The sequence below is a fragment of the Amphibalanus amphitrite genome, unplaced genomic scaffold (genome assembly GCF_019059575.1).
Source record: "Amphibalanus amphitrite isolate SeventyFive unplaced genomic scaffold, NRLGWU_Aamphi_draft 001166F_arrow, whole genome shotgun sequence".
Lineage (NCBI taxonomy): Eukaryota > Metazoa > Arthropoda > Thecostraca > Balanomorpha > Balanidae > Amphibalanus > Amphibalanus amphitrite.
In genome coordinates, this window is record NW_024882660.1 from 197,633 (window position 1) to 217,268 (window position 19,636).

At 47.9% G+C, this 19,636-nt stretch overlaps 3 protein-coding genes across 3 annotated transcripts; 2 read left to right on the forward strand and 1 right to left on the reverse strand.

Moving 5' to 3' along the window:
- The first annotated feature begins 403 nt into the window (after positions 1-403).
- LOC122370768 (C-type lectin-like) lies at positions 404-4,574 on the forward strand. The gene is made up of 2 exons (XM_043346665.1): positions 404-592; positions 3,506-4,574. Exon 2 carries the CDS (start codon positions 3,738-3,740, stop codon positions 4,530-4,532), a length of 795 nt encoding a protein of 264 aa, XP_043202600.1. The 5' UTR covers positions 404-592; positions 3,506-3,737; the 3' UTR covers positions 4,533-4,574.
- A 2,640-nt stretch (positions 4,575-7,214) lies between these two features.
- LOC122370769 (oxalate:formate antiporter-like) lies at positions 7,215-9,961 on the reverse strand. The gene is made up of 2 exons (XM_043346666.1): positions 9,892-9,961; positions 7,215-8,817 (listed from the first exon to the last, which is right to left on the reverse strand). Exon 2 carries the CDS (start codon positions 8,733-8,735, stop codon positions 7,311-7,313), a length of 1,425 nt encoding a protein of 474 aa, XP_043202601.1. The 5' UTR covers positions 8,736-8,817; positions 9,892-9,961; the 3' UTR covers positions 7,215-7,310.
- Positions 9,962-10,312: 351 nt separating this feature from the next.
- On the forward strand, positions 10,313-13,703 carry LOC122370771 (oxalate:formate antiporter-like). The gene is made up of 2 exons (XM_043346667.1): positions 10,313-10,888; positions 11,941-13,703. Exon 2 carries the CDS (start codon positions 12,028-12,030, stop codon positions 13,444-13,446), a length of 1,419 nt encoding a protein of 472 aa, XP_043202602.1. The 5' UTR covers positions 10,313-10,888; positions 11,941-12,027; the 3' UTR covers positions 13,447-13,703.
- Positions 13,704-19,636: the final 5,933 nt, after the last annotated feature.

Here is a 19,636-nt window from a genome sequence, read left to right on the forward strand (position 1 = left end):
AAAACATGACGATATTTATTTATTGCTCGTAGCTGGTTCATAGGGATTGTGGTAAGTAAAAAAGAGCATATAATGATTCAGCATATCATATTTGTTTTAAATAATTGATTGCTTTGCTTCATTGCACAAAAATTAATAAAATTCCGAACGTAAGAGCCACTGGAATTTCGTGTTTGTAATTACAACGTTTTCTTTCAAGTTTTTGGTCTTCGTGAAACAGAAAGTATGCGATTTCGATGTTTCTTTCAAACTTTTTTCTTGTAAAAAAGTTGGTAAATTTTAAACTCAAAATTAATGCTCGGAGGTTTCGTGAAATCCAAATTTCAAATGTTGGTAAATATTTCTTTTAAACTCAAGTTTTTTCTTTGTAATTACACACTTTATTTGTTAGTGAAACAGGCCTCTGAAGGCAAAATGGTGTAGATGTCCTCCATAAAGCGTGTGTATACGTAACCCGGTATTGAAATGCACCTTCACACATTACGCGTTGTACACATATCCGAAATATTAGGTATACTGTAACCTACGTACCTACATATGAATCTTGAACGATCACTCCGTCTCAGAGTCAGGATCAGGAGTTTTGAAAAACGTAAGTACCCTCACATTTTTAACCAGACAGTGCAGTTCAGACCGCATGTCTATCGTTACTGGCTTCCCGCTTCGGGAAATGACGGGTATGACATTGGGGCCGCCCAGGTGTTGGCAGTGCCAGGCTCCAACGCGAGCTTATAATTGCGGAGCCAGCACGCTGGTCCTCAGCTGGTTTGGAATCAGCACCGTACCCTTAAAAAAATGTTTGGTTCAAGGAGCTAAGTTGGAGCAAGCACGCAAGAAAGTGCATCCTCTCAATTTATACAAACCTTTGCATTGTTAGAGCTGAGAAGCTTGTTAACCCGCGCCCCAGTGGCGGTCTCAGCCAACTTCGCCCTAGTGAGTGGGGGGGGGGGAGGAGGGGGGCATATGTTACCACCCACCTCTAACTCAAAAACTAAGAGGGCTAGAAAGACACGGTAAAAAGCAGTCGATAGCTCTTGATGCGTACGTTTGAAAGTATTTCGGTCATTTTTCATCTCATAGCAATACTAGGGTCACCAGAGGTCATCAAAGGTCAAAATTTGCGAATTGTCATTATATTTTTTCAGAAAACATGCCATTATCTCAGGAACTATGATAGCTAGAAAAACGCTGGAAATAGCAATCGATAGCTTTTGAACTCTTCTTTTGATAAGGTCCATCAAAAATGACCTCAGGTCAACGGTTTAGCCTCCAGAGGGCAAAAACTCCAAAAATAGCTGTTTTTAAGAAAAGTGTTTTTCGACAATAACTTTTGACTAAAAAAAAAACTAGGTCATTTCTAATGCCAGAATCGTGTTCCTCTCGCCGAGACGCGTCGAATGAACTATAATTTGACCTTGAAAGGTCAACTTCAAAATTTGACCTCAGGTCAAGGTCATGACCTGACTGGAAAAGGTCATGCTGCATATCAGTCGATGCGTCTTGGCAAGACAAACACAATGAGGCCAACTCCAGCGTTTTATCTTCTTCCAATCGAGAGTTATTGGCAAAAAAACTGTTTGTAGCCTCAAATGACCTCGGATGACCTTTCAAGAGGCTATCAGCAAAAAAAGACACCTTGGTCGTCACGGGTGGTCCACATCATTGTTATCCTGAAATATTTGGACTGTTCCTATGCGTACACACGGATCTAGAGGCATTTTCGTTTTTCTCCATTGACTTAGGGGAGAGCGGGGCCAGTTGAACCACTTTTTATATATTGACATGCACAGCGAGATCTAGTTGTCATATCGAAAAATGCACAATGCCATGAAAAAATATGCTGTTTTGGCTTTATTTTAAGATATGTAAAATTATGTTTCAAACATATTTTGCGGCCAAACGCATGCTTATAAAACAGCTCTACGCCCGTTTCAAATGACCCCGATGCGAGGGTCAATTGAACCAGCCCATGGGGTCAATTGCACCTATCCTTAACAATGGGATGTTTTCCTCTTTAAGGCCACTTTCTTAAGGAGATATTTTGTCCGGTTTACTTTTCCAAATGCTACATTCAATAGGTCGTTGGAAAGCTAAAAGTGCAAAGTTCCTCATAATAGGTGACATAAAGTACATAGACTATGGTAAAATGGGCGGATGAGAAAAATGAGAAATATCTCAGGCTATAGTGTGCTTTCAAGCAAAAGGCTGGAGAAAAAGGGGTCAAAAATTGAGCTCTATTAAACTACTATTTCAGTTTCAAAGCTCATTTCAAAGGTGGACTATTTCCTTTAATGTTTACAGCCCCTGAACAATAACCATTGCAAAGGTCACCGGGGTCCATTGAAACGGCCTGTGGCCCTGTTTCAACTGACCCTCAGAGAAGCGTTTCAATTGACCCCACCCGCTCCCGCCATCTCGCACGCGACGTAAAGCACATGTCAAATGAGCTGGAGGGACGGCATCATGCTGAATGAAGGGCCAAATAAGGTGTTATTCCGAAGCCAGGAGTTCTTCTTTCAGCAAACAAAGGTATATGAGATATCACAAAATATTCATAAAAACGATTTCTCCCAAACGCCCCTCAAAAACACAAAAACAAGTGTCAAATCAAAATTACCGTCCGTTTGCCGCCCAAACGCCGTTGACAAAGGAAGTGGTCGAGCGCGGATGCGCAGTGGTATCGGCAACGCCATATGTTGCATACTGTTGAAAATAAAGCCATGTTTCATCTGACCCCGTGTTTCAACTGGCCCCGCTCTCCCCTATAATGGTAAGGTCACGCCACTGACCTGACCTTAGGTCACGCATATAAAAAATCCGAGATATACAAATTGTGGGCACCCATAACATCATGTAATCCACCAAGTTTAAAACCTCTCTGACAAACACTGCAGGCTGGACATGATTGCAAACTTTTTTAGGCTTGGTCAGTTAACTTGACCTGGCGACCTGACCTGCCATGACCTGGGGTCAAAAATTTCACACATTGTCCAAAATTGATGTACCAAAAGCTACGCCAAGCGGCGCGGCGCGACGCGCCGCGGTTTTTTATTTATACGAAAAAAACGCGACAAGGTTGTAACATATGCCCCCCCCCCCCCACTGGGGCGAAGGTTAATGCATAAGTTTTAATTATTTAATATGCGATATTTTACCATCAAAACTTGTATGTTGAAGTACAAAGTCGTATTCTGCAGTTTCTTGCACATAAACCTGAAAAGTAATGAATGACCAACGTGAGCGTCTCTTCTTTCAATAACGAACTTCAGCTGTCACCTCCTACACAGTTTCCTATAATCCACCATATAATTTGTCTTACCTCGGCCTGTAAACAGCGCTGAAACTTTTTATCGTAATTACTGCTCCCCACGACCTCCTGCCACAATGTTTCGGCCGTTGCTGGGCAGTCGAGTTTCCCTCGATATTCCTCACTGCGGTCGGCTCAGTTGCGGCTCAGGGCTCGCGCGATGAGGGTGCTCACTCTGCTACTCCTCGGCGTTTGCAGTCGGCCAATCCTTAGCGGCTCCTACGTGAGCTGGCCGAACGCCTACTCGCGGACAGCGGAATTCTCATCAGTCGCTCCGTCCGCGATCATCTGCGCGATCTCCTGCGAGCGACGGAACCGCGCCGACTGTGAGGGCTTCACTCTGGCCGAAAACGGCACCTGTCTCACCTTCTCCAGAATCTCACGTGGGAGTGTGCTTCCCCCGGGCAGCACACCGGTGCAGTATAGACGGATGGGACCGCCCAGTGAACCGTGCCCCCCTGGGTGGCACTTCTTCCGCGAGAGCTGCTACCTGGAGGTGCTGGATGAGCTCGTCTGGGAGGATGCCCGCGCCGCCTGCCTGGCGCGTGGTGCCAACTCTGACCTGGTTTCCGTCAATGATATGGTTGAGGTCGCGTGGCTGCTGCATCGCGAGTCTCGTTCGCGCCACAGCGAGTCAGTAGGCGCGCTTCGCTTGAATGGGGAAATACTAAACGTCGACGGCACGACTCCGCCAGAAGAAATGGTTCTGAAAGAGGACACCAAGGACGCCTGTTTCGCTGTGAGATACTCCTTCCAGAACGAGATCCGAGCCCGAAACTGTTCGCTGATGATCCCCGTCTACATCTGCGAGACTCCGCTGCTCTGTCGATCCGGCTGGCCCTGTCCGGCAGGGTGGCTCGGTATGGGCGACTACTGCTACCACTACGTCTCCAGCGCCCACAGCTGGCGGCAGGCTGACGATCACTGCGCCACAATGGAGACGGGCGCGCGGCTGGCCGCCTTCGTCAACCCTGCCACGTTCCGCGTGCTCTACGAGAGCTTCTCGCCGCCGTCGGCCGTGTTCGTGGGTCTCTCAGACCGGGAGACGGAGGGCGAGTTCCAGTCGGTGGATGGCTCAGCTTGGAACGTCACCTGGAAGGACGGTCAGCCTGATAATAGTGGAGGCAACGAGCACTGCGTCCAAATGGACAGAGAGGGCGCAGATGATGTGTCCTGCGCCCTCACGCTTCCCTTCTTCTGCCGTGTAAACAAGACGCCGTGCTAAGGGCTAAGGCCGTTTTGATCAATAAATGGCAAATTTGTTCGACACGAGGGTTGTTCAAAAAGTTCGCGAAACGATCATGAAGGCCAGGGGCTGAAATTTCTCAGGTTACTTTACTAGGTACTCGAAATTTCGACCTGTAACTCCACTCTCTGATGAAAGGATGTAGGCTTTTGACGTAATTTCTCTATGCAGGTTTTATGGTCCATTTTATATTTCAGATTCAATGGGGTAGTTAATTACGTTCTGGTGAAGGTCGGGTAAAAAACGGTCAAAATTAAAAGTTGATATTTTTGCATAAAACGGGTGCTTGTTCGATGCAGCTTGTCACGGGGAATCCAATGGTGGTCTTAGTTTTGCGTTTCGTGGTCTAGAACGGCTAAAATTGAGTTTGAAAATTTGACGTCATCAATTTTGAGAAGAGCCATGACCTAGCCAAAAAACGTGGTGTTGATCTTAACTTTTGTATATCGATTTAAAAGCTTGGGTTCCATAGCATATATTCCGGCTTTTCAAAGTTTTGATAGTTTTTTGGGAGATTTTGAGGGTATTAGGTAGGTATATCCAAAAATGTTTTTTTTTTTTTTTGGAGGTCAAATTTCCAAAATTTCACAATTTCGAGATAGTTTTGTGGCGCGTTTAATCCTACATTTTTAATCTCTTGGACCTTTTTCGATACCTTCAAAGCTGTAGGCGTGACAGCTCTTCCTGCGGAACCTTTTTTGGGTCGAAAATGACAGAACATGACGTTATTTTGACGTCATTTTTGGCTAACCTATCATAGATTTGGAAAAATGGGTCCAACGTGAAAAATTAGTGCCCGGAGGGATCCTGAAAGTTTGGGAGCGATATTTGCTGTACTTTAGGGAGATATCGACAGAATATGAGAAGAAGGGACCGTCCCCCCCCCCCTACGGGGCACAGGATAAGTGAGATAGTTGAAATCATCCATGGTTGAAGCTTCGTACGAAATAGGAAACTAACCTAACACGATGGCCAATGGGTCATTCAATATGTGTTCTTATTTCTTGTACTTGCTCAGTGGGAAAGGAAAGGACAACGAACCAGCTGCTAAAGTGGGTTGACAATCGATACATTCCAAAAAATGACTGCATTTTCGGACACGGGCACTTTTTAACCTTTTCGCGGGACTGAAGGGAAATACACGCTATGACGTTTTGGGGTATCTTATGTATTTGTTTACACGTTACAATGTTTTTTTCAGTATTGTCATTGAGTCAACCACCGGTGGTTGAAGTGCCAGCACTAAGCAATGCTTGCATTCGTGACAAAACGTATAGGTGCTAATAGTTATTAGTGCATCAGCGCATTTCAAAACACAATCATATCCTTGCGACGCTCTGTGCCATTAATTTTAATGACTGTATGTCACATCGCACTTGTATGCTTTAACCCTCGCACGACCAGGCCATTTCTCATAACACGAACGACCAGGGGGGGGGGGTTGTTACGACCCCCCCCCCTGGCGTTTCGAAACGGAAGGTCGTAGAGCTTAGCGGAAAAAAAACAACGGATTGCTCTCAACGAGATCTCGCGATTGGTGGTATATTTTTTGGTCCTAGGTCAACATTTGACCTACTTATGACCGGTCAAAGGTCAAATTTTCCGAAAAAAATCAAACTTTTTCAACTTTCCGCGGCGATTGCGGCAAAACGGTGGGAGATATCGACTTGAAACCTTCACTATCGTGTTCCTTGATCAATTCTCTATCGTTTGGTATGTATTTCGTTTCCCTATAGCTCTAAAAATGGCGCGTTGGGAGCGCCGGAAGTCGGCAAGGTCACAGTCGGCGGCAGAAATTCGAAAAATCAAAATTTAAATTTTTGAAATCTGATTGTATTTTTGGATTTGGGAGGTCCATTTGCTCCCTATAGAAGCTAATATTGCTGCATATTCCCATTGAGGTGACAAGAATTAGCAAAATAGTGGTTCGGGCGCTTTTCAAAAATAGTACCGGACGCTGTTCCTCTTGTGACGTCATAGCTCCGTGACCTGACCTGACCCGGTCAATTTTCTTGCACCACACGATAGCCAATGCTTGCCCCAACATGCATGGGAAGTTTCATCATGATCCATCAAACAATGTGGGTATCACCGGCAGAAAACCTAGGGATTCGGCGCACACGTTTGGTAACTGTCGGCCGGAGGCTGTACCTCTTATGACGTCACTCCGTGACCTGACATGACCCGATCAATTTTTTTCGGCAAAAGATGCGCAAAGGTTGCCCCAGAGGGTATTGAAAATTTCAGCCCGCTACGACAAGCCGTTTAGCGTGCACTTCGAAAAAAACCTCAGGGGGGGGGGTTGATACAACCCCCCCCCCCTAGGCGTTCTAGGGTTAAGTTTTACAAGATCGCTGCAACACGACATCCGAAGGGAATGCGGCACGGTCGTTGCAGAATAGGAAGTATCAGCGACGTTTGTCGCTGTTGAGAGAGGGGGAGAAGGAGATAGAGAGAAAAAGAGGGGGAACTGGGAAGGGAGAGAGAGAGAGAGAGAGAGAGAGAGAGAGAGAGAGAGAGAGAGAGAGAGAGAGAGAGAGAGAGAGAGAGAGAGAGAGAGAGAGAGAGAGAGAGAGAGAGAGAGAGAGAGAGAGAGACCGACAAAGCTGAAAAGTTGTCAATCATAAGTTCTCGGATCATGACAGTGTTGAAAAGTCGAGCCCAGCTAGAATATTTCATTTTGCTCACACTGTGTTCAGTCGCTTGTAAACCAGTCTTGTGTAGAAACATTACCTATTACATTGTTTTCATTGAGCACTATAAGGCCGATACCTCCGCTTCGGCAGCCGGAGGTTCGTCTTTCACGTTCCCGCGAGACTTGAATGTGAGTGTCGCAGCAAGGCCAATGCAGACCAAGCTTCCACCGACCAGATACACCTCGGCAAACCCCCACTGCTCGAGCACAACTTCGGCGGCGTACGAAACCAGCGGCGAGCACAGCGCGGAGGTGAGAAAGATGACACCGTAGATGTGTCCCGCGTGCTGGGAGCCGAACGTCGCCGCGGTGCCCGTCACAACCACAGAGAAGGTGCCCGATACGCAGAAAAAGATGGACCACATCCAGACAAGGAACATCCCTTGGCTGGCCAGTGACGTTGAGGGGAAGGTGAAGAGGAGGGCGCCCAGGAGACCGGTGATGGCTACCATTGTTGGCTTGTAGCCCCAGGCGTCACACACGAGGCCCCACACCATGCGTCCGAGCATGTTGAATACAGAAGAGCCGATGCCCACCATCGCCAGGAAGTGGTCGTCCTTGATGAACGTTTGTCCAAAGGCCTTCCAGAACGAGTTCACAGTGCCCATACCGTAAGCGTTCATTACGAAGCCGAGTAAGAGTTGGAGGGTTTGAATGGTTAGTAGATGTTTCCTCCATGCTTTGGGATCGTCTTCTTCGGGGTCTTCCGCGATGCCTAGCTTTTCTGGCAAGCTATCGCCGGCATCTTTAGCTCCCGGTGCGTCGCTTTTCACTTCAGTCTCCTCGGACAGTTTTTCACCATGTCCTGGTGGCGGACGACGCACGCCCAGCACTCCACACAACTGCAGAGCAGCACAAATCGCACCCTGTATCAGGAACAACGACGGCACACGGTCCAGCAGCGCATCGTCGTGGAAGAAGCCGTCGTCCTCTGGCGAGACGTTCTCTGGGTTCAGGTAGCTGGTCTGCACTGAGGTGAGGATGATACTGCCGAGGCCGTAACCCCCGACCACCACACCGCTGACCACGCCGCGGTTGTGCGGGAACCACTGGTAACCAACCATCAGTGGCGATGTGTAAGCCAGGCCGATACCGACCCCACTCATCAAGCCATACGACAGCGTCGTGGTGGCAAACGACGTCTGTACGGTTAGGCATGTGAGCGCCATTCCGACCGAGCAGAGCACACTTCCAGCAAGGATCGTCAGACGAGGCCCGAATCGGCGACAGCAGACACTTCCCAGCAGAACTCCCGGACCCTGACAGATACTCTGCACGGCCCCGATCCACATAGTGTCGCCGTAGTCCACCGACAGGCCGAGCCGGACGTGCAGGTAGGACGTCAGGTAGGTGGTGAGGTTGCCGTATGTGTACATGATGCCCAGCGAGAGGTGAAGCAGGAATCCAGCGGCCACGGCGATGACACCGCCGCGCGGCAGGCGGCGCGCTCCATCCCAGAGACGCCGTGCGCGCGAGCCGCCGTCCATGTCGTCCGTGCGTCTGCCGACCTGCTGACTGTGCTGAGACACCGCTGAGCCGCTACAGCGGAAGTTGGCCTTTGCTGGACCGCTGTCAACAAATGCAGCTGATGAGATACGGAATTGGTATCGCGATATGATAGGCGTGCGCATTGTGCATGAGATACGGCTCGGTCATGTGTTTGAACAGATTGCGCTTGGATCGATATCTGGCTGAAATGGTTCCGCCAAAACGATATGTATTGCGCTCTCTGATAATGCTTGCAATGTTAATTTGTTCAAATAATTCGTTGGATCGTAATGTGCCTATGATTTATTTACGTTCAGTGGGATGGAATGAGAAAAAATCATGTTCTATGAAATAATATGTCCATTGTCCACTCAAACATTCCGCTTACATCTCATTGCATCACAAAAAATGACATTTATATTGTTGGGACTTATCATGCTGCCCGTTACATAGGTCCTAAAAACTAATTGTAACTAATTGTAACTAATTGTAAACTAATTGTTGCAGCATACCTACAACCATACATGTGCGTGGATCTGGGCGCTGGATCTATGATCCCAGTTGATCTGAAAACAAACGACGAACTATGATCTGTGTATCCGTTGGAACCTATAAAAAATATAAGAAAATATGTCCTAGATACATGATTGCATAGGGTCTGACGAAAAAATAAAGAACATGAATACATGCTCCGAGTGGATCCCACCATATGCAACCTCTGCAGCCATATGTCTATGTGATTTCATGTCAACACCTAAATGCCACAAAACTATGTACTGAAATGTGCGATCACATATCCCTGAAGCAGAACTATATACGTATTTCAGCATGCGATCCTTGAATATTTTCGACAAATGTGATGATATATGATCTCACCAAATCTCAAGACAAAAAATGGGCTCAGATCTTATCTATGGTCCCAATGGATCTCTTCACAAATATGAGAGCCAGATCTCTATGATCCCATTGGATCCGACATCAAAATCCTTGGGATCTAATCCAAGATCCCTCCCCCGGATCCATGCACATAGCTATACTCGTCGTATGCATGCATACAACCGTGCTTTGGCTGTGCTAATAGCATAACTATAGCAGCATGCTAATTGACAACAGGATCGTGTTACGAGTTGTTGTCTCCTGCACCCTATTACACACCTGGCTGCAGTATTTATACGTGTCCTACTGCGATCGCCGAGACCCGTCTGCGTCACTTCCACCGGCTGACTGCCACCTGGCCCAGATTAACACCACCGCTATCTGGGCACTCGACCCTGATCTGATAACGGAGGGACTGCCACACATGACACAGCAGCATGTATTTTCTCCGGGGATGGAACTCCTCAGCACCTGTGCGCTGTTTGCAAATCATCCTTACTCATGATAATTACTTATACCTATACCTAACCCACGCCGAGCTATTGTACCTATTTAGCCGAAATCGTCCTGCTGGGAGGGGTACAGGTTGTGCCCCTTGTCAACTTCCGAACGGATGGCCGTAGAAAGAGGAGAAAGCGGTAATAGAAAGCTCACAAGAAGGATCTTAGGGGCATTGTGCACATCTTTTTTGTTAGCAGGTCACAGGTCTAGTCAAGGTCAGTGTTTCTGCATTATTGGCTTTGGAGCCCAGCTGGCGAAGAATGGATTCCGATTGATCACAAACTACGCGTGTCATGGCTACCATGATAAGATCCCAACTGGCGGCAGCATCCGGGAATAGTCCAACGAAGCGCGTGTTAACTGCTTGAACCCTATCACCGTATTTAGAAGACACCGTTAGTTTTGGGCCCATAGTCGTTCAAGTACAATATTCCTCAAGTGCGCTCCAGAGTGTCTGATGACGCACGGCCCGTGGCCACCCACTTAACGAGAAACTTTCAGACAAGAGCCCGCTGTGGTGACCCTCAAACTTTTCCGCTCGACCGAGGCTTGGATAGGTGGCGCCGTCCTCTAAATGCACCGATACTTTCGGGAGATCTTAATTATCATGCTCAAGTGCGGAGATACGTACGCATTGTTAATCTGAGCGCTTATTAATCTGAGCTCTGGGAGCACGGAGGCAGTCGGCACAAGCACTGCCATCGGCGTGTCTCTCGCTGCGATCGACCATCCGCGGACTCGTTCATACACCGATCAGGTGTACCTACCACTTCAGGTGAGAACTCGGCGCACGGTTCCCTTACTTCGTATTGCACCAAATGCTGTTAGCCTAACCTACAGGATGTTCCGAAATTGATGCGCGACTGCTTTATCCTCAATAACTTATAAAGTACTCGAATTTATTTCACGGTTCATGTTATCATAGTCCCCATTCAGTCGCATACACGGCCTCCAGCGTGTCACGTTTCACTATTTCAGGTTTTCAAGAGTCTCTCCTTTGAAACTACGCCATGCCGTTTATAACTTCTAGCAGCCTCCTCTCTGAGCTGAGCTAGCCGGTGGAAGCTTGCTGAGCTCTTTTCTGACGATCGTCAAGATAATTTGTATCGGGAACAGGTCCAGACTGTTGCCAGACCATGTCCCCTTCTCCCAGAGGCCTGGGAACCTCGCTCGGCACCAGTCCTGGGTCTTCCTGGCGTGATAAGCTCGGAGCCCTTTCTTGCTGGAAAGTAGCCCTGGACATATCCGACGAAAGTTTGACTGGTTTTTGAACCATTTACCTTTTTCCTCAGCATATTTGTGGCAGCAATCTTCTTCAGCACCTCCCTGACATAGTAATCAGCAGTCACGGTCTGTCCCCGCGGCACCTCGTAAAGATCAGAGAGCCTCTGTAGCTCATCATGCTCCACATGAGATTCTTCAGCAGATGTTTCACGATCTCGATAGCGGACTCCTCAGAGCTGCTGTTGGCCCACATTTCGATCGTTCTGGTAGTTCGGGACCTAAAGAGCACAAAGGGCACCTCTTCACTAAAAAGGACGCACATCTAGTCCTGAATGGTCCAGTGTTTGTGGATCTTGGCGAAATCCAGCTGCCTGCACTTCTGGACCACGGAAGCCAGGTCTGCATCCTGAGGCTGAGCACTTCAGCTTCAAGGTAGTCTTCAAATACTGGTGCAGGGTCGATTTGGATGCTGGGCAATGCATCACTCCAGTGATGCATGGGCCAATAAGAGTCCCTGTTGATCAAACTGTAGCCGACCGTACTACCATGTGTAACGTTCACGACAATTCTATAACTCACTTTACCATACGCATTTGTCGACAGCGGGTTCGCGGAGGTCTAGTACAGCGGCAGCGGTAGCGGTTCAAGGGAAACTCACTGCAGAGATAGCAGATCAGCAGACCGGACGACATGGACGTCGGCTCGCGCGCACGGCGTCTCTGGGATGGAGCGCGCCGCCTGCCGCGCGGCGGCGTCATCTCCGTGGCCGCTGGATTCCTGGTTCACCTCTCGCTGGGCATCATGTACACATACGGCAACCTCACCACCTACATGACGTCCTACCTGCACGTGCGGCTCGGCCTGTCGGTAGACTACGGCGACACCACGTGGATCGGATCCGTGCAGGGTGTCGCACAAGGACCGGGAGTGCTGCTTGGGAGCGTCGCCTGCCAGCGATTTGGGCCTCGTCTGACGATCCTCGCTGGAAGTGTGCTCTCCTCGGTCGGTATGGCACTCACGTGTCTCACCATACAGACTTCGTTTGCCGCCACTACCCTGTCGTATGGCTTGATGTGTGGCTTCGGCGTTGGTCTGGCCTACACCACGCCAATGGTGATGGGTCACGAGTGGTTCCCTCACAACCGCGGCATGGTTAGCGGTCTTGTGATAGGCGGTTACGGCCTCGGCAGTATCATCCTCACCTCAGTGCAGACCAGCTACCTGAACCCAGAGAACGTCTCGACAGAGGACGACGGCTTCTTCCACGACGATGCGCTGCTGGACCGTGTGCCGTCGTTGTTTCTGATACAGGGTGCGATTTGTGCTGCTCTGCAGTTGTGTGGAGTGCTGGGCGTGCGTCGTCCGCCACCAGGACATGGTGAAAAACTGTCTGAGGAGACTGAAGTGAAAGGCGACGCACCGGGAGCTCAAGATGCCGGCGAAAGCTTGCCGGAAAAGCAAGACTTCACGAACGGGGCTGAAGCAGACGATCCCAAAGCATGGAGGAAAGATCTGCTAACCGCTCAAACACTTCAACTCTTACTCGGCTTTGTCATGAACGCCTACAGTATGACCATGATCAACTCATTCTGGAAGGCATTTGGACAGACATTCATCAAGGACGACCACTTCCTGGCGATGGTGGGCATGGGCTCTTCTGTATTCAACATGCTCGGACGCATGGTGTGGGGCCTCGTGTGCGACGTCTGGGGCTACAAGCCCACAATGGTTCTCTTCAGTGGTCTTTTTGGCGCCCTGCTGTTCACCTTCCCCTCGACGTCTCTTACCACTCAGGGGGTGTTCCTCGTCTGGTTATGGTGCATCTTTTTCTGCGCATCGGGCAATTACTCAGTAGTGTTGACAGGCACCGCGGCGACGTTCGGTCCCAAGCACGCGGGACAAATCTACGGCGTCATCTTCCTGACTGCAGCGCTGTGCTTGCCGCTGGTTGCTTACGCTTCCGAGGTGGTGTTTGAGCAATTGGGTTTCGCAGAGCTGTACCTTGTTGCCGGAGGCATGGTCTCCGTCGGCCTCACGGCGACGCTCACGTTCAAGCCTCGAGGGCATGTGAGAGATGAACCTCTGGATATCGAACCCGATTCTTTTTAGGGATTGATGAAAACTTTGGGATAGTGTTTCTACTTCCTACGCAAGGGTAGAATACATACGTCATGAAGAGTGCTCCCGGAAATGATTCGTGACCACAAAGGTTTTTATGTGATAGATACGACTGTATTACTGATACTTAGTCTATTTCTATGAATATGTCTGTGAATGTATGTATGTATGAATGTATGTATGAATGTATGTATATTATGAAACTGTTTTGCCTATTCTGCGAATAAACCTTTGAGTACCTATCCTAAGCGAAGTTCTATAGAGCACAGATACTGCCAGAAGATACAGAAAGTGACGAAATCAACGCAGTGGGCTACGACTAAGACCCAAAAGGACTGGGCAAATACCTACCTGTCACGATGTGTGAGGAACTGAGCCTAATTATAGTGCACCCGGTCCTTTCGTCACTGACAGCACGCTAGTTTTTCGCGCAGCTCTAGCTCGACCATGGGCCAAATCCCCAATTTGCCGTTCGTGGCTGGCAAACCACCAGCACGGGCGAGGGATCAAACCACGGTAAGGTCGTGTCGCGCTAAAACACCCGTTTCGCTAGGTCCTGCCTCATGATATTATTGACACTGGGATGGAGACAGGTCGGGAAAGGTGGGCTGCCAAAGTCGTGGAAGGACTGCAGTTCAACCTCCCTGGTAAACGGCCCAGCGCAACCATAACCTTAGAATAGGACATCAGTCCCATTCACCGGCTCTCAACAAGTCGCGCTGCTGCGCCGTGGAGCGAGCTGACGGAGCCGGCTAAGCAGTCCGACCCCGATAAACTCACCATACGGGTAACGACTCGGTCCCCACCAACTCTCGTGCCAGAGTGTCCCGCCGCCGCGGCCCTGACCCCACATCGACCGCTGGTCACGTGACCCACGGTCCGCCAATAAGGGAACGCTCCGCGCGGCGTGGCCGAGCGCCCGCCGGGTAGACTGCGCCGCAGCGCTGCTCCGCCCTGCGACAGCAGCGCACGGCAAGCTCACCGTAGGGACTTATGCCATCCTAGCAGGAATTAAGAGTGTTTCGATTTCTACTTTTTTGACATCCATTTCACGTAGAATTGTCCAGCACATCCAAACAGGGGAGCCAACTATGTTGTCAGGGATCAAACACCCTTAGCCCAACCATTTGAAGTCTGAATGAAGTTAGTAGGTAAATGTAGCGTAGGGTGAGATTAATTCCTGCTAGGATGGATAAAATCCGTACAGAGCAGCTGCTGGACGGCTCGGCGGCCGTAAAGTGGTAAACAAAGTCACACGATGACTTACCCGACCCGCACAGGTGCAGTCGAGTCGGACGGTCTCAAGCTAAACAAAAATAGGTACAACTACAAGATATCTTGCGCTCGCTTCGCATTGCGTTGGCCTTAAAATGATTAGTCATAACATTTAGAATCGACTGGTGTTTTTCCCGTGTCTATTGGACTTTAGAAGCCTAGATATACGCCAAAAACTTGCTGTACCTACTTGCCAGAGCCAATATGCTTGCTACCTACCAAAAAACTTGAAACTATAAAAGTTGGGATCAATTGGTGTTTGTCCTGTGTCAATTTAACTTCTAGAAGCTGAGATTTTCACGAAGAATTTGCTGTACTTGCACATGTACTTGTCACTTGCCAAAATGCTTGAAAGTTTAAAAAAATGAGTTCGATTGGTGTTCGGATAGACATCCGACCAAACCTTTGTTTTTTGTTACTACACTATGCGTATACATTGTTCAGGGATATTGTTAGGCACAATCGAACAAGTGGAGCATGTGGCACATTTATGTGCAATAATTTCCAACTGAATGATAACAAAGTATTTGATTTGAGGTATTATCGGTTTTGTCGAAAAAAAGAATACCTAGCAGTGTGCTGAGGGCTGTACTTATTGCTGGCCAAAAAATAACTTCAAGCATAAAATTTGGGATCGATTGGTGTCCGTCCTGTGTCGATCGGACGTCTGGCAGCTGAGACATTTGCGAAAAAACTGCTAAAGTACATGTAACTACATAAGTGCATGCAGAAATAACTACTTACTTGGCTACTTGGTACTTGTTAAAGTAGGTACTTGGTACTTGGCTAGGTATTTAAATTTGTTATCGATTGGTGCTTGTAACGGTGTCGATTGGACGATTGGAAGCTGAGATATAAGCTTATCTACTGAATGCAAGCGGCCGGCAACTGCAGTTATTATGCATCAGCATCGTGATCTTCACCCAAATGACTCGCTTCACGAATACGACCTCCCAATTCCCCATGCCCTGGAACCACCTCTGATAAACGTATCAACTTTGAATTTTCAGGGAATGTGCCCAGTTAAGTTTTAGGAAAATTTCAGCTTTCTAGCTCCAGCCGTTTTGAAGATATTCTCGAAAAAACCTGAGGGGTGAATGAAAACAACCCCCCTGCCATAAATAAATAGATGTAGGTAAGCTTTCCCGTGAAAAAAAATAACCCACGCCCCCTTAACGTGGGTGGGGGGGGGGGGCGAAACGCCTCCCTGTCCTTTTCCGTAATGTCTCCTAAACGACTGCAGATATCGTCACCAAACTTTTAGGACCGCTCCGGGCACCAATTTTACATATTGTGAAAAAAAAAACAGGCTATGATGGGTTGGTCACAAATGAAGTTAGGATGACGTCACGTTTTGCCATTTTCGACCTCAAAAAGGCTTGGCCTTTATAATCCTTAGCTGAAACTGAAATAAAAGCAAGGATACTGATATTGTGACCTTATGAATTCTTATGGGTCACACCAGCGTAGAATTTCCTCCGACATTTTGAGCGTACGGCGATAGCTCGTCCCTTGAAGCATAAGCGGAAGGGGGGGGGGGGCACCGGGGCAATCGTATCAGCAATCAGCATTCACTCTATTCCGTAACGTTGCTTTCGAGAACCCACTGTTTTATTGCATGTATGGCCGCTTAGGCATGTATTGTATGGCCCATGTAGGCGTCCATCACTAGTGCCATCTAGCGGCAGGATTGTCGGTGCACTGCGGCTCAGCCTACCACCAGGCGCTCAGAGTTAGTGCCATCTAGCGGCAGGATTGTCGGTGCATTGCGGCGCAGCCTACCACCAGGCGCGTGGGGCTAGTGTCATCCAACGGATAAGATACAGTATTGTCTTTATCTCGACATGCGATCGATATGTTTCTCGAGTGAGCTCGCGGTTGAGCGTGATTTCGCAAGTGAGAGATTGCAGAATAGGTCGCCGTCAGCTATGCATGACATTTCGAAATTATGAAGTATGAACAAAGTCATTTATGTTTTCTTTATCACTCTTAGACGACGAACACAATTAGAGTTCAATCCAATACCCGATTTACTTTATATGTGTCATGTGCTGCTTGATAGGAAGTGGAGACCGGGGCAAAGGGGCTACCCTAACGCTTTTTTACGACACTGACCCTTCATTTTCAAACTTGGGAAAGATTCTTCCTATACCAATATCATCCCAATTAAAGTGCCTTTTGTTTCAGCTTTGTTTCATTCCCAAGGGCGTTCACATCCCATAATTTGTAGGATAGGAGATAGGTATTGGCAAACCCTTAGACTTATGTATTTTAGCCATTTTGCCCTAAGCCCCGGTTCAAACAGCACACCGGCGATTTATTTGCCTCGACATGAGAACATACCTCGACATGAGATGCCTCATCTACGAATAAAGTTGTTTTGATTTTGAACAACGAGATTTAAACGAGGATGGATGTTTATTATGTCATCTTTCCATCTATAGGTAAACAAATGGTACAAGGACAATCATGGAAAAACACTGAATGAGTTTTTTTTTTGTAAACCGAAACGCGGCCGAGTTTTTTTTATAAATTTAGTCCGAATGGTTGAATGGGTGGATTTGAGGAATCAGAGCCCGCACTAAGCATGGCTTGTTGTGCTGACCCTGACCCCACCACCCGATCGCGCAATTCCAGTTGTATGGCAGAATTTTGTCCGAACGTTTAACGTGCCCTCACGACTGGACACGGCCCCCTTCGCTCACTCACGTTACCTGGCTTCTGTGCGGCCCCTGCCACAGACACGCACGCCATTACACGTAGGAGCTAAATGTGGCCGCCCGCGCCGGGGCTTGAACCGGGCTCTCACTACCGGCAAAGCGTCGGACTCCGGCGCTTTAATCCACTCGGCCACGGAGGGGACAAACATTAAACTTACCATGTGTAAACAGGAGTTAAACACATGGTAGTGCATTTCAGCATTAATAACGCTTGTCATCCGAATTCCGAATGGAAACAACTTATGGAATTTGGAGCTGCCCACTGCCCGCAGTCCACTTTTCTCCGCGCATCCCGTCCGAGGCAAAAATTTCCCAGCTCTGTTATTAGTGTAGCAAAACGCACTAAAATTGGGAAAAGACATGTAGGTACGATAACCACTCAATGCAAGAATGAGAACGTTTAGAGAAACTTCGAAACGGTTATCGAATAACATCTGTCCCCTAAAAGAGTGGACCAATATCAAAATGCCATAGTTCAGACGTCATGCCATATTTCTTCACGAAACTTGCCTGGAAGTGGAATATGCGTATTAGACGTGTTTAATATGCGTATTTAATATGCGTATTAGTGTTTGGAAACATTGCTTCGCTACATATTGTTCTTTTGGCGTTCAGATTTCACTGGAACTCGAAATAAGCATGTTTATGTTTTCAGGAATGCCCGGACAGCCCGTTGAATCAGAAATATAAAGTTTTAACAAAAACGCAATTTCCAGAAAAAGCCATTGATCGATTTTGATAAAAACTACGTTGTTGGATTCAGCTTACAGTCAGCTTTCGAATCGTATGTATCGTTTCTTTTGAGCCTGACATGACCTTCCGACGAACCGTGCGGACTTTTCTGCAGATCCTGTTTGCCTGTTGTGCTGATTTAAAGGGCCGCCCAGTTCCCCTCAGAGACTTTTTCCTTTAAGAAGGGTCACTTCGTCTCGATGGGGTGGATGCTGGATATGTTTGGATGGTTACTTGAGTTATGCTGAGATATATAAACCTCAGCACGACTCTAAAAAGTGAACCTCAGGCAAAAGAACTCTAAAAAGTGAGTGAAAATCAGCACGACTCTAAAATATCGCAACTTTGGCCGCAAAAAGTTATCTCGGAACGTAAGACAGCTAAAAAGACGCGGAAAAAGTAATAGATAGCTCGCTTTAAGATCTTTCAGAATCGAGGAGCGTCTTACCTCAGATGTTATTTTATGACGTGCGATGTGGCGTCATTCTCGTGCGCCCCAAGTCATCGCTAATCTGTGACGTTAATGGTTTCGAGTGCCGTCCCGATGGTGAGACAAACGACCTTCCTAAAGAGCAATGTTGCTCGAACTTCGCTCCCTACGACCCTTCATATAAGGCACGGCGAGGAGTCTCAGACAAAATTAGCCGACTCACAGTCGGTAGTTATGTGACCATACCACTGTGAAGCGTCACGTGCCGGGAGAAGTCCGTTTGGGAGGAGTTCCTCTAACGTCACTGCAGTTACACTTACAGATAAGGTCGACCACTTAGCGACTTGAGAGTTGAGCGCGTGACCTTTGTTCGCTGGCCACGAGCTATGCCCACCATGATTCGACAGAACGGACGGTACAGCTGTTGTGAATAGTTTTATGTCCCGTGGAGGTGGTTTCACCAGCTGAAATTCCTGCATACGGCAAGGGATGGCACTCTGTCTGCCAACAATCTGGGTGCCATATGACAAATGATGTGTGGTTTTGTCGAAAACCTTATTGACAATGGAGTTTTTCATCATTATTTCGTTTCCAGGGAAGTGACAGCTAAGCTATCGTGCTGATTCTCTCTCCCTGCTTTTTAGATTAGTTGTAGGCGCAGTGCATGGAAATTAGTTGTTTTCTTTTGTAGGCACGTCAGTCAGCTAAAACTTGTCAAACGCACATAATTAGAGCATCGATACTAAATTCGAACACCTAGCCAACTAGAATCGTTCCACGGAAGAAGGATCGTTACGGCTGTTGCGTAGCAGAAAAGCTATCGTTACGTTTCGCCGGTATACAATTATATCTCCAAACTTAGTCGAACTGTCTGTATTATCAGGGAACATGCGGACCATTATCTTCCTGATCCTCTACGAAACACCTCCTTCCAGCGTCCTAGCTGCTCTCGATGCGATGGTTTCCACTCCTCGAGAGCCCGATATTTCTGCAGTCCGATTGACACAACCGTCAAAGAGCCAGC